This window comes from Chiloscyllium punctatum, chromosome 30 (assembly GCF_047496795.1).
Source record: "Chiloscyllium punctatum isolate Juve2018m chromosome 30, sChiPun1.3, whole genome shotgun sequence".
Taxonomy (NCBI): domain Eukaryota; kingdom Metazoa; phylum Chordata; class Chondrichthyes; order Orectolobiformes; family Hemiscylliidae; genus Chiloscyllium; species Chiloscyllium punctatum.
The window spans coordinates 25603371-25617323 of record NC_092768.1 but is presented as its reverse complement, the minus strand read 5'-3'; the positions used below and the strand labels follow the sequence as shown (position 1 = coordinate 25617323).

Sequence of the window (13953 nt, the reverse complement as noted above, 5' to 3'; positions counted from 1 at the left end):
TACAGTGGCATTTAAACCTCTCATTGATGTTAGATGGCTAATAAGATACTTTACTGTGAGTGCATTCATACAAAATTCTTGATCGTGGTTTCTCAAAAAAAAAGTAACCTACTCTCGGAATCAATGATGTGTCTTTCCATATTGATGAAGACTTCTATCATATTTTGATCACTGATTCCCAAAGGGTCTTGCACAACTTGATTCTTGATTTCTCAATACCCAGTCTGGGATGAGCTGTTCTCTCATTATTTCCTCAATATATTTATCCATAAACTATCCCATATATATTCCAGGAATTCCTTCTCTACTTTATAGTTACTGAGCTATATGCAGGCTGATGCCACCCATAATTACTGCTCCTTTCTTGCCTGAATCCATAATTTCTGTTAAATGCCATTCCCAACATCTCCCCCCTTTTAGGGATCTACATATAACCCCTGTGAATGTTTATTTATCCCTTGGTATTTCTGAGCTTTGTCCATACAGATTGCACATCAGAGGTAATAATCTTCCTATCCATTGCATTAATTTCCTCTTAACCAGAAATACAATTCCATCAACATTTTCTTAAGTTGAGTTCTTCTTAAGCACTGAATACTGTTGGATATTCTCTTGCCACACCTGGTTCCATTGCAGCCATGACTCCATATTTCTGACCATTTCAGATTTGTATCAGTGATCTTCCAGTTTATTGTAACTGCTTTGTACGTTAACACAGAAAGGCTTAATGCATGGATTTATGACATTACGTGACCTGATTCCACAATACTTCACTGTGGCCCAGTGGTTCCTGGCCCTTGATTTGTCTGCCCATCACTTTTCATATTCCCCTTTCTGTCTTTTGTCCTGGTCATTGATTCTCATTCCTTTGTCTCTGTGCAAAGGTTCCCATCTCCTTGCAATTTGCATTGAAAGCTTCCCAGACTACTTTTGCAATTACTGCCTGAGGACATCAGTTCTGATCCTTCCCACATGGAGCATGTTTAGTTGTACTGCGGTCACCTCCCTCATCACTCATCACAATGCCCCAGGAATCTGAACCCCTTCCTTCTCCTACCACCTCAGTAAGACAATAGGACGTAGGAACAGGTGTAGGTCATGCAGACCCTCAAGCCTGATCCTCCATTCAACACTAAAATAACTGATAAAACATTCCTCAACTCCACTTTCTTACATTTTACTCGTAACACTTGATTCCCTGATACATTAAACATCTATCTATCTTAGCTTTAAATGTACACAAAGACTCTGCCCCCTACCCTCCCCAATTCTTTATGGTAATGAGTTCCAAAGACTCATAATCCTCTGAGGGAAAACATTCCTCCTCATCTCAGCCTTAAATGGCACTAACGTCATCCTGACAATATGCCCATTAGTTCTGGACTCTCCCACGAGGGGAAACAGCATTTGCCCTGTCCATCCCCTTAAGAATACTTTATGTTTCAAGGAAAACACCTCTTATTCTTCTAAACCCCAGTGAGTGGAGCCCCAACCTGTTCAGTCTATGCTTATTAGGCAATCCCGCCAGACCAGATTTCAACATTGCAAACCCTCTCTGAACTCCTTCAAATGAAATGATATCTTTCCTGAATTAAGGCAATGATAACAGTGTTCCAGACGACATCTCAACAGCACCAGATGTACTGAGACTTCTCTACCCATAAAATTCAAAGCCTTGAAGTAAGGTCCAACTTCCATTAACCTTCCTGACTACCTGCTGTACCTGTCTGTTAGCTTTCCCTGTGTGTACAAACATCCTTACATCCCTTTCTGTGTTTTTTTCTCCACTTAAAAGCAATCCTGTTCTCCCTTCCAAAATGAACAATAATTTCCCACATCATTTTACATGAGTTAACTTCTTGTTCACTTAGTTAAGATATCAATACTTCTCTGTAAGTTGTTTGTATCCTTCTAGCAAGCTGCCTATTCATCTAATTTTGTGAAACCTGGATATTTGGGTCCAGTACACTCTCTGTTCTAAGTCACTAATATACATCATAAACAGTTGCATTCTCAACATTGATCCTGGTGGAATCCACTGATCACAGGTCACGAGAGAAACCCCTTATCACCACTCACTGTTTCCTGCCTACTAGCCAATTCTCTATCCAAGCCAATACACAACTTCCAACAACATGAGCTCTTATCTGATGACAATCTTTTGTAAGGTATCATGTCAAATATCTTCTGGATATCAAAATACAACCTCTATTGGTTTCAGTCTATCCACTCTTCATAAATTAGTCCATCATCTCCCAGACCATACAGAACCTCATCACCTCAGGGGATCTTCCACCTACAGCTTCCAATCTCATAGTCCGGGAACCCCGCACTGCCCAGTTCTACCTCCTTCCCAAGATCTACAAGCCTGACCACCCTGGCCAACCCATTGTCTCAGCATACTCCTGCCCCACTGAACCCATTTCTACCTACCTCGACACTGTCCTATCCCCCCTCATCCAGGAACTCCCCACATACATTGGAGACACCACCCACGCCCTCCACCTCCTCCAAGACTTCCATTTCCCTGACCCCCAACCCCTCATCTTCACCTTGAATAACCAGTCCCTCTACACTTCCATCTGCCATGATCAGGGCCTCCAAGCCCTCCATTTCTTCCTCTCCCGACGTCCCCAACATTAGCCTTCCACCGACACTCTCATTCGTTTGGCCAAACTGGTCCTCACCCTTAACGATTTCTCCTTTGAATCCTCCCACTTCCTCCAGACCAAAGGGGTTGCCATGGGCACCTGTATGGGCCCCAGCTATGCCTGTCTCTTTGTTGGCTATGTAGAACAGTCCACCTTCCGTAATTACACCAGTGCCACTCCCCACCTCTTCCACCGCTACATTGATGACTGCATTGGCGCCACCTCGTGCTCCCGCGAGGAGGTTGAGCAATTCATCAACTTCACCAACACATTCCACCCTGACCTTAAATTTACCTGGACCATCTCTGACACCTCCCTCCCCTTCCTGGACCTCTCCATCTCCATTAATGATGACCGACTTGATACCCACATTTTTTACAAACCCACCAACTCCCACAGCTACCTGGATTACACCTCTTCCCACTCTACCTTCTGCAAAAATGCCATCCCCTATTTGCAATTCCTCTGCCTCCGCCGTATCTGCTCCCAGGAGGACCAGTTCCACCACAGAACACACCAGATGGCCTCCTTCTTTAGAGACCGCAATTTCCCTTTCCATGTGGTTAAAGATGCCCTCCAAAGCATCTCATCCACATCCCACACCCTCAGACCCCACCCCTCCAACTGTAACAAGGACAGAATGCCCCTGGTACTCATCTTCCACACTACCAACCTTCGCATAAACCAAATCATCCGCTGACATTTCCACCACCTCCAAACAGACCCCACTACCAGGGATATAATTTCCCTCCCCACCCTTTTCCACCTTCTGCAAAGACCGTCCCCTCCATGGCTACCTGGTCAGGTCCACGCCCCTCCCTTCAACCCACCCTCCCATCCTGGCACCTTCCCCTGCAACTGCAGGAATTGCAAAGCCTGCGCCCACACCTCCTCCCTTACCTCCATCCAAGGCCCTAAAGGAGCCTTCCACATCCAAAGTTTTACCTGCACATCCACCAATATCATTTATGGTATCCGCTGCTCCCAATGTGGTCTCTATATTGGGGAGACTGGACGCCTCCTAGCAGAGTGCTTTAGAGATCATCTCTGGGACACCTGCACCAATCAACCACACCCGCCCTGTGGCCCAACATTTCAACTCCCCCTCTCACTCTGCCAAGGACATGGAGGTCCTGGGCCTCCTTCACCGCCGCTCCCTCACCACCAGATGCCTGGAGGAAGAATGCCTCATCTTCCATCTAGGAACACTTCAACCCCAGATCATCAATGTTGTCTTCAACAGTTTCCTCATTTCCCCTTCACCCACCTCACCCCAGTTCCAAACTTCCAGGTCAGCACTGTCCCCATGACTGTTCCTACCTGCCTATCTTCTTTCTCACCTATCCACTCCACCCTCCTCCTTGACCTATCACCTTCATCTATGCTACTTTCTCCCCACCCCCACCCTCCTCTCATTTATCTCTCCACTCTTCAGGCACTCTGCCTGTATTCCTGATGAAGGGCTTTTGCCCGAAACGTCGATTTTACTGCTCCTCGGATGCTGCCTGAACTGCTGTGCTTATCCAGCACCACTCTAATCTAGATTCTGGTTTCCAGCATCTGTAGTCATTGTTTTTACCTCATAAATTAGTCAGACACAATTTCTATTCCATGAAACTATGCTGACTTCATAAAGTTAGATGATGATTTTCCAAATGTTCTGTTGTTGCTTTCTTAATAATTGATTCCAATACTTTTCCAAAAATACATGTAATGCTAATTTGAATTTAATTTATTGTCATATGTGCTAAGGTACAATAAAAAGCTTTGTCTTGTGAGCAATGCAGGCAGATCACATAGTCAAATAGCATTGATAAGCAAATAATGGATAAACAGAAGCAGTAAGAAAAACACAGGCACAAGCGAATGCGAAGAGTTTGTGAGTCCATTCAGTGGTCTAACAACAGTAGGGTAGAAACTGTTTCAAAACCGGCTGGTGCATGTGTTCAGGCTTCTGTACCTTCTGTAGCCTACAGTTACCCACAATTTGCATCCGCTCTATTTTGAATAAAAGTTGCACATTGACATTTTTCCAATTTGTTTTATCAATCCATAGAATAAGGCCATCACTCTCTACGCCAGCCTTTATTCCCCATCCCTCCTCTGGTACTCCTCCTGAATCCAAGGATTTTCATAAAATTACAAACAAAGCATCCATTATCTCTAAAATGTCCTCTTTTTGGATCCTTGTGAGCAAGCTATCAGGGCCAGGGACTTATCCGCCATTAGCCCCAATAGCTTGTTGAATACCACTTCCCTGGTGATGCTGATGATACTTAATCCCTCTTCAGTATTTCAGGTTGGAGTCAAGCAGTTGTATTCATTCACAAAACCCAGGTTGTGGATCTGGGCCTTATTTAGGGATTCACCGCAAGGTTGTCATCATCAGTTCAGTCTGCAGCAAAGTGCGAAAAAAAAACCTGCTCCCTGCTCAGCTCTACCTCCGCCCTATCTGTCCATCTCTCGATGCTAACAATCACAGAGTCACAGTGTCAGAGTCACAGAGATGTACATGATGGAAACAGATCCCTCGGTGTGGTTCGTCCACGCTGACCAGGTATCCTAAATTAATCTAATCCCTCTTGCCAGTATTTGGCCTATGACCCTCCAAAACCTTCTTATTAATGTAACCATCTGGATGCCCTTTTTAAGTGTTATAGTTGAACAATCGTCCATTACTCTCTCTGGCAGTTCAATCCACACACACACACCAGCCTCAGCATTAATCATTTGCCCTTTAGGTCCCTTTTAAATCTTTTCACTCTCACCTTAAACCTCTGCCGTTTAGTTTTGGACTTCCCTTAACATGGGGAAAATACCTTGGGATTTCACCCAATCAATTCCCTCATGATTTCATAAACCCCTATAAAGGTTGTCAGACGCTCCAACAACAATAGATACAGTCTATTTAGCCGCTTCCAACAGCTCAAACCTTTCAGCTCACCGAGCAATATCCTTGTAAATCTTGTCTACACCCTTTCAAGTTAAACGTCTTTCCCACAACACGGAGACCAGAATTGAACACAGTATTTCAAAAGTGCCCGAGCCAGTCTCCCGTCGAGCCGCACCCCCTACTGGAACCACCCCTTGCACCCGACTCCCCGGTCAGGTTCAGCTGCATTTCCAAGTCAGTTTCTCGTCCCCCCCGCAGCCACTTCGAGGGCAGCGTGCGGTGCGGCAGAGAGTCCGGGCGTGCATAAAGGATCTCACAGGCAGAGCCCTTCTCACCACCAGCCAAGCCACGTCTTGGTGCTTGTTGGAAAGTTCTGGCGATGAGGCATTCTGCCAAATGGCTTTGACAGTCTGCTCAGGGAACCGCTCGACAGGATCCGCCCTCTCCTTTTCCCGAAGGGTCTCAAGGACGCTACGTGCTGACCACTTCCTGATGGACTTGTGGTCAAAGGTGTTTTTCCTCATAAATTTCTCCACGAAGGACAGGTGATATGGAACGGTCCAACTACTCGGAGCGTTCCGCGGCAGCGAGGCCAGGCCCATCCTTCGCAACACCGGGGACAGGTAGAACCTCAGTACGTAGTGACACTTGGTGTTTGCGTACCGGGGATCCACGCACAGCTTGATGCAGCCACACACAAAGGTGGCCATCAGGGTGAGGGTGGCATTGGGCGTGTTTTTTCCCCCATTGCACCGGTCTTTGTACATAGAGTCTCTTCGGACCCGGTCCATCTTTGATCTCCAAATGAATTGGAAGATGGCCCGGGTGACTGCGGCGGCACAGGTCCTGGGGATAGGCCAGACCTGTGCCACATATAGCAATACTGAGAGTACCTCACACCTGATGACCAGGTTTTTTCCCGCGATGGAGAGCGACCGTTGCCCCCATCTGCCTAGTTTCTGTCTCATCTTCCTGATCCGCTCCTCCCAGGTCTTGGCGCACGCCCCAGCCCCCCCGAACCAAATACCCAGCACCTTCAGGTGGTCAGTCCTGACGGTGAAGGGGATAGAGGATTGGTCGGCCCAGTTCCCGAAGAGCATGGCCTCGCTCTTGCCTCGGTTTACCTTGGCCCCCGAGGCCCGTTCGAACTGGTCGCAGATGCACACGAGTCTGTGCACGGACAGCGGATCCGAGCAGAAAACAGCGACGTCATCCATGTACAGGGAGGCCTTAACCTGCAGGCCCCCGCTGCCAGGAATAGTCACCCCCCTCAGGCTCGCATCCTTCCTGATGGATTCGGCAAATGGCTCTATGCAACACACAAACAAGGCGGGTGAGAGGGGGCATCCCTGCCTGACTCCAGATCTTACAGGGAAGCTATCTGATTCCCACCCATTGATTGAGACTGCACTGACAATGTTGGTGTAGAGCAGTCTGATCCAATTTCCGATTCCCTCCCCAAAGCCCATTTTGGAGAGGACATCCCTCATATATGTATGCGATATCCTGTCAAAGGCTTTCTCCTGGTCCAGGCTGATGAGGCAGGTGTCCACCCCCCTGTCCTGCACGTAGGCGATCGTATCCCTGAGGAGTGCGAGACTCTCAGAGATCTTCCTGCCCGGTACAGCACAGGTTTGGTCCGGGTGGATCACCGATCCCAGAGCAGACCTGACCCGGTTGGCGATGACCTTTGACAGGATTTTGTAGTCTGCATTTAACAGTGAGATCGGTCTCCAATTTCTAATTTCCTCCCTCTCCCCCTTCCGCTTGTAGACGAGGGTGATGATGCCTTTCCTCATGGATTCACTCATGGTACCTGCCCGGAGCATACTGACATACACCTCCAGCAGGTCCTGGCCGATCAAGTCCCAAAGAGCGGAATAAACCTCGACCGGTAAGCCGTCGCTTCCGGGAGTTTTATTCTTTTCGAAGGACTCGAGGGCCTTGGTCAGTTCATCCAGAGATAGCGGCTGGTCCAGCCTCTCTCGTGTTCCGTCATCTAGGACCTCCGTGATAGAGGACAGGAACGACTGGGAGGCCGCGCTGTCGGTTGGCTTCGAGTCATACAGGCTGGCGTAGAAGGATTTGCTGATCCTCATGACGTCAGCCTGAGATGACGTTACCGAGCCATCTTCTTTCTTCAGGCTGCTGAGCACGGAGCTCTCTTTGTGCACCTTCTGGAAGAAGAAACGTGAGCACGTCTCGTCCTGCTCCACCGAGCGGACCCTGGACCGGAAGATTATCCTGGAGGCCTCCGAGGCAAAGAGCGAGGCTTGCTGGCCCTTCACCTCCTTGAGGTCCTCCGTGACATCCACCCCCATCGTCTGCAGCAGGAGCAGGTTCTGCATACTTTCCTGGAGCTGGGACAGTTTTCCCCGCCTCTCTCTCGCCTCCTGGACACCTTTGAGGATAAAGAACCTCTTGATGTTCCCTTTTACCGTTTCCCACCAGTCCGCTGGAGACTCAAAGAGGGGCTTCACGGTTCTCCAACCTGCGTAATCCCTCTTGAGCTCTTCGATGTTTCCCGGGGTCAACAGCTTAGTGTTCAGTTTCCACGTTCCCTTGCCCGCCCGCTGTTCGTCCTGTAGGTGACAGTCGGCCAGCAGGAGGCAGTGGTCAGAGAAGAACACCGGCTTGACGTCGGTGGATCTGACCGAGAGCGTTCGGGACACAAACAGGTAATCTATCCTTGAGCGGATAGACCCGTCTGCCCGTGACCAGGTGTATCTACGCTGCGCTCCGTCTGCAGGGGCGCTGAAGACGTCGTGCAGCTTGGCGTCTTTGACCGTTTCCATCAGGGCCCTGGACGTAGCGTCCGGTTTACTGTCCCCCCCGCCGGATCGTCCATCAGCATCAATGATGCAGTTGAAGTCTCCGGCCAGAAAGACCGGCCTGGACGTAGCCAGCAGCAGTGGAAGCTGTTGCAGGACGGCCAACCGTTCACTCTTTCCCACTGCCCTCGAAGTGGCTGCGGGGGGGACGAGACTGTCACACACCTCCTTCTGGAATGTGCCTATGCAGAGGAAGTCTGGAGAGGAATGCAGTGGTGCTTGTCGAGGTTCGTCCTGAGCAGCGCCGTGACGCGGGACTCCGTGCTCTACGGCCTGTTCCCCGGGACTCACACCGAGACGAACATTAACTGTGCCTGGAGGATCATCAACTCGGTGAAGGACGCTCTCTGGGCGGTCCGAAACCTGTTGATCTTCCAGCTGAAGGAGTTGACCCCGACCGAGTGTTGCAGACTGGCACATTCCAAGGTCCAAGACTACGTGTTGAGGGACGCGCTGAAGCTTGGGGCAGCTGCCGCCAAGGCGCGGTGGGGAAAGACCACTGTGTAAGATCGGCCTGCCGAAAGAAGAACAGGGGGCCCATACAGACGTTTTTTTGGGCTCTGCTGATGCCTCAGCCAAATATATGTATATATACAAGATTGAAAAAATGCACAGGATTGTAAAGGACAAGAATAAAGTCGAATCTGTGTTTGTAAATATGGACATATGTATGGCATGATCCAATGTACAGACCATCAAATCATTTATGAATAAAGTATATTTTTGAAATAAAAAAAAAAAAAAAATTTCCAAGTCAGTTTCTCCTCCTTGTGAAAATATCAAAGCACAAAAATTGGTTTGGAATAATTGTTCTGAGTCATGCGTGAACAATTCTCTTCAGACCGTTGAACTGAATGTGTTCTTTCACATTGAAACTAAAAGCAGGTAGATTCAGGAAGTGTTGAGTGTGAACATGGCAACCGCACAACAGCTCCTGAGACTGACCGAGGAGACAATTTGTCCCATTTGTCTGGATTTCTTCACCGATCCGGTTACACTGGATTGTGGACACAATTTCTGCCGCTCCTGTATCACCCAGAGTTGGGAAAAGAAGGAGATAAACTCCTGCCCGGAATGTCGAGAGGAGTTTCCGGAAAGAAACCTCAGGGTAAATCGGGCCTTAGCGAATCTGGCCGAGGAGGCTCGAAAATTAAAGCTGGATCCGAAAGAGAAGGAAAGTAAACCTCACTGTGAGAAACATCAGGAAGATCTGAAACTGTTTTGTAAAACGGACAGAAAATTGATCTGTGTGTTTTGTGTCACTGCGGAACACAGAGAGCACCGTTTCATCCCAATTAAAGAAGGGGTTAAAATGTACAAGGTAAAAGGGGAAATGCTTTAAAAGTTGTGAATTGTTTCACAGTTTCTAGGTCTGACAGTTTCATGCTGCGATTTCTCCCAATTCCAGGATAAATTGAAATCTGCCTTAAATTTTCTCACAAAGAAGAAATCGGCGGTTCAACAAACGGAACTGACCCAGAAACGGAAGATTTCCGAAGTGAGGGTGAGCTCTCCCTGTGCTGATTCTCTGGGATCTGGGTTAGTTTTGTTCCCTTTATCGCGGGACATTAATGAGGTTTTACATTTCATTTGGTAGGAACAGGCGAGCAGTCTGCAGACCCACATCACATCCGAGTTCACTAAAATGCACCAGATTCTCACTGAGAAAGAGCAGCGTTTACTCAGAGATCTCAGGGAAGAAGAGGAGAGGGTTGTAGAACCAATGGAGCAAAACCTTCGAGAGATTCAGGAGAAATTAAATTCTATTGAGGAGGAACTCTCAAAGTTGCGGAAACAGATGGAGCAAAAAGACGAGCTGATATTTATGAAGGTGAGGGAATATAGTGCGAGTCAGTTCCCTGAAACGTCACCCGGTTACAAAAATAACTGAGATATGTTACATCAATGTTGCTCACCTGAAATGGACAGGAGGCAAATTAAATTGGGTTTTTGGTTGAATGTTTCTGATGTTGTCACGGCACAAAAACCGCTCTCACACTGTCTCCAGATTCTCAGTCATACCGAGATCCTCCTGAGAATACGCTGTGATACTAGTTTTGTAATTATCTCCATGTTCCCCAAATTTAATTACCTCCTGGAACTCTCATTGTAATCCAGTTCCAGTTCCACGTGGAGAGTGTGTGGGTGTGTCTGGTACAGTGGGAGTGTGAGAGTCACTGTGTCGGTGACTCTGATGGTCAGTTTCAGTTTATTTTACCCTCTCCTCAATCTTCCTTCCAAAATGTATCACGTTACACTTCCGTGTTGTGTCTGCTCATTTCAGCAGCCTGTCTGTCTCCTGAAATCTGTTACTGCCATCCTCACTGTTTGTGATTCATTTCTTTCAGGAGGCAACTTGTCGGAAGAGAAGGTAGGACATGCTCTTTACTGAAACTCTGCACAGTTTGCTCAATAACTCAGGGACGGGTTATTATGGGTTTACTGTATTTCGTGATTATTGTCGCCACTTTAAAGCGTTATTTAACCCCGTTTGTGGTTCATACTTGAGCTTTATTATATAAAAAAACTAAGTAGAAACCTGAAACTAAGTAGAAAGAGTAATAGAGATTTAAAAGGACAAAAAGAGGCCTTCAGCCCATTGAGTCTGTGTCAGTCAAAATCAAACGCCTCCCTTTTCTCATCCTATTTCCAAGAGTTGGCACATTACCTGGTACACCTTGGCACATCTAAATGCTTGTGAAATGTTTTGAGGGTTTCTCAGTATCTTGCATCCTACTGACAGTGAAAGAACTGAAAAGAACTGAAACCAACATGCCTATTTTAAAAGATGAGAAACTTAATAAACAATCCAGGTCTTTTTCAATACCTGTATAGAATTTCAGTTACATCACACTGTAAAGTTTTACTGTAAATTCTGTGTCCTACGATCTTATACTCACAACCACCTGATGAAGCAGCAGCACTCTGAAAGCTAGTGCCTCAAAATAAACCTGTTGGACTACAACCTGGTGTTGCGGGATTTTTAACTTTGTACACCCCAGTGCAACACCAGCACTTCCAAATCCTACGAACAGTGAATTCAGATTCTCACTAAATTCTGTGTGGAAAAAAAAGATGCCTCACATCCAGGATGGGAAAAATTTCTGGCTGTAACAGCTGCTCCTTTTTTTTTGAGGTATTTTAGGTGTTGGAGTTGATTTCCTTGAATTCCAGGAGCAGCAATTATTGTTTTATATGCTGTTGCATTGTTTTGGAACTTGGGGGAAAAAAGTCAAAACAGCATCAGTTTTAAAAGGGAGAACAGCAGACATAGGAAACACATGGCCAGGTCATTGCAGGAGAAAGAAAGAGAGAACCTGCACAGATACTGGCATTGCTGTTTGAGTTCACATATTGCTGGATATCGGAGTGCAACTGGGAAAATTAACAAAAGCAGTGAAATTCACAACTAATCTTGGAGGAACTGTTGGGCAAAGTTCACAACACAGAATCAAATAAGTTAATTGTTGTTTTTAAGTGTGGTCCACAGAGAATCTGCAATAGGGAGATTATATAGAGTCATAGAGTTATAGAGATGTAAAGCAGGGAAACAGACCCATCGGTCCAACCCATCCATGCCAACAAGATATCCCAACCCAATCTAGTCCCACCTGCCAACACCTGGCCCATGTCCCTCCAAACCCTTCCTATTCATATACCCATCCAAATGTCTCTTAAATGTTGCAATTATACCAGCCTCCACCACATCCTCTGGCAGCTCATTCCATACACGTGAAAAAGTTGCCCCTTAGGTCTCTTTTATATCTTTCCCCTCTCACCCTAAACCTATGTCCTCTAGTTTGAGACTCCCCAGCCCCAGGGAAAATACTTTGTCTATTTATCCTATCCCATGCCCCTCATAATTTTGTAACCCTCTATAAGGTCACCCCTCAGCCTCCAACGCTCCAGGGAAAAACAGCCCCAGCTTGTTCAGCCTCTCCCTGTAGCTCAGATCCTCCAACCCTGGCAGCATCCTTGTAAATATTTTCTGAACCCTTTCAAGTTTCACAACATCGTTCCGATAGGAAGGAGTCCAGAATTGCACGCAATGTTCCAACAGTGGCCTAACCAATGTCCTGTACAGCCGCAACATGACCTCCCAACTCCTGTACTCAATACTCTGACCAATAAAGGAAAGCATAACAAACGCTTTCTTCACTATCCTATCTACCTGCGACTCCACTTTCAAGGAGCTATGAACTTGCACTCCAAGGTCTCTTTGTTCAGCAACACTCCCTAGGACCTTACCATTAAGTGTATAAGTCCTGCTAAGATTTGCTTTCCCAAAATGCAGCACCTCGCATTTGCCACTTAAACGGAACTGAAGTTGAGAGGGTGGAGAGTGTCAGGTTCCTTGGAGTGATGATAACAGACTTGGCATGTCTATAGTTTCCCTCAACAATTTCTGCAGATCCGCTATTGAAAGCATTCTGTCAGGGTGCATAAAGGACTGGTATGGCAACTGCTCTGTACTGGATTGTAAGAAGCGACAAAATGTGGTGTGCACAGCCCAGACCATCACAAAAGCCAATCTTCCATCCATCCATGTATTCCATTTACATGGCAAACTGCCACAGTAAGGCTGCCAACATCATCAAAGACATGTTAAACTCCAGTAAAGATCTCCTACAACCTCTTCCATCAGGCAGAAGATAAAGAAGCCTGAACACATACACCATACAGATTGAAGACAGGCCATTAAGCCTAATGAGTCCACACTGTCCCAATGAAGGACATCCCACCCCCATCCCTTTAACCCCACATTTCTCATGGCTACCCCACCTAGCCTGCATATCCCTGGACATAATGGGCAATTTAACATGACCAATCCACCTAACCCGCACATTTTTGGACTGTGGGAGGGAACCAGTGCACCCGAAAGAAACCTGCACAGACATGCTGAGAATGTGCAAATTCCATACAGATAGTCACCCAAGATTGAAATTGAACACAGGTTCCTGGCATTGTGAGGTAGCACTGCAAACCACTGAGCCACCATGCCATCCCATTCCCAAATATCTAGGATTCCATCCTTATGCAGTGTTGTTCTCCAGAGTTCTGCTGAAGAAGAGTTTGTGCACAGTTTTTGATCCTTAAGGTCATTGATGTTGCACAGTTGATGATTGTTTTGATTCTTTCATCCAAAATGTTGATTACACTTTGGAGTGCTTGAGTCTGCAATTTGCTTCCTTATCAGAAATAAGTCTTCTGTTCATTGTTATATTTGGCCTGAACTATCTGTTTGAAGTACTACAGTGGCAGAAAGAACATTTGAGGACTCATCTACTGATGTTTGAAACAAGAAAGGAGAGATCACCCTGTTGCGAGTTTTCTATAGGCCTCCAAATAGTTCCAGAGATATAGAGGAAAAGATAGCAAAGATGATTCTTGATAGGAGCGAGAGCAACATGGTAGTTGTCAAGTGGTGGTTAACTTTCCACATTTTTACTGGAAATACTGCAGTTCAAGTACTTTAGATAGATCAGTTTTTGTCCAATACGTGCAGGAGGTTTTCCTGACATGTATGTAGACAGGCCAAAAAGAGGCGAGGCCAATTGGATTTGATACTGGGTAATGA

The 13953-nt window shown here is 46.6% G+C and overlaps 1 protein-coding gene across 1 annotated transcript in view; it reads left to right on the top strand.

Annotated features, from left to right (window-relative positions):
- LOC140455115 (E3 ubiquitin-protein ligase TRIM39-like) overlaps positions 1 to 13953 on the top strand; it is a 60829-nt gene that overhangs the window by 39603 nt on the left and 7273 nt on the right. The window contains exons 8-11 of the mRNA XM_072549773.1: positions 9265 to 9696; positions 9784 to 9879; positions 9973 to 10206; positions 10724 to 10746. Of these exons, the coding sequence (XP_072405874.1) occupies positions 9265 to 9696; positions 9784 to 9879; positions 9973 to 10206; positions 10724 to 10746 (785 nt within the window). The remainder of the gene's footprint in view (positions 1 to 9264; positions 9697 to 9783; positions 9880 to 9972; positions 10207 to 10723; positions 10747 to 13953) is intronic.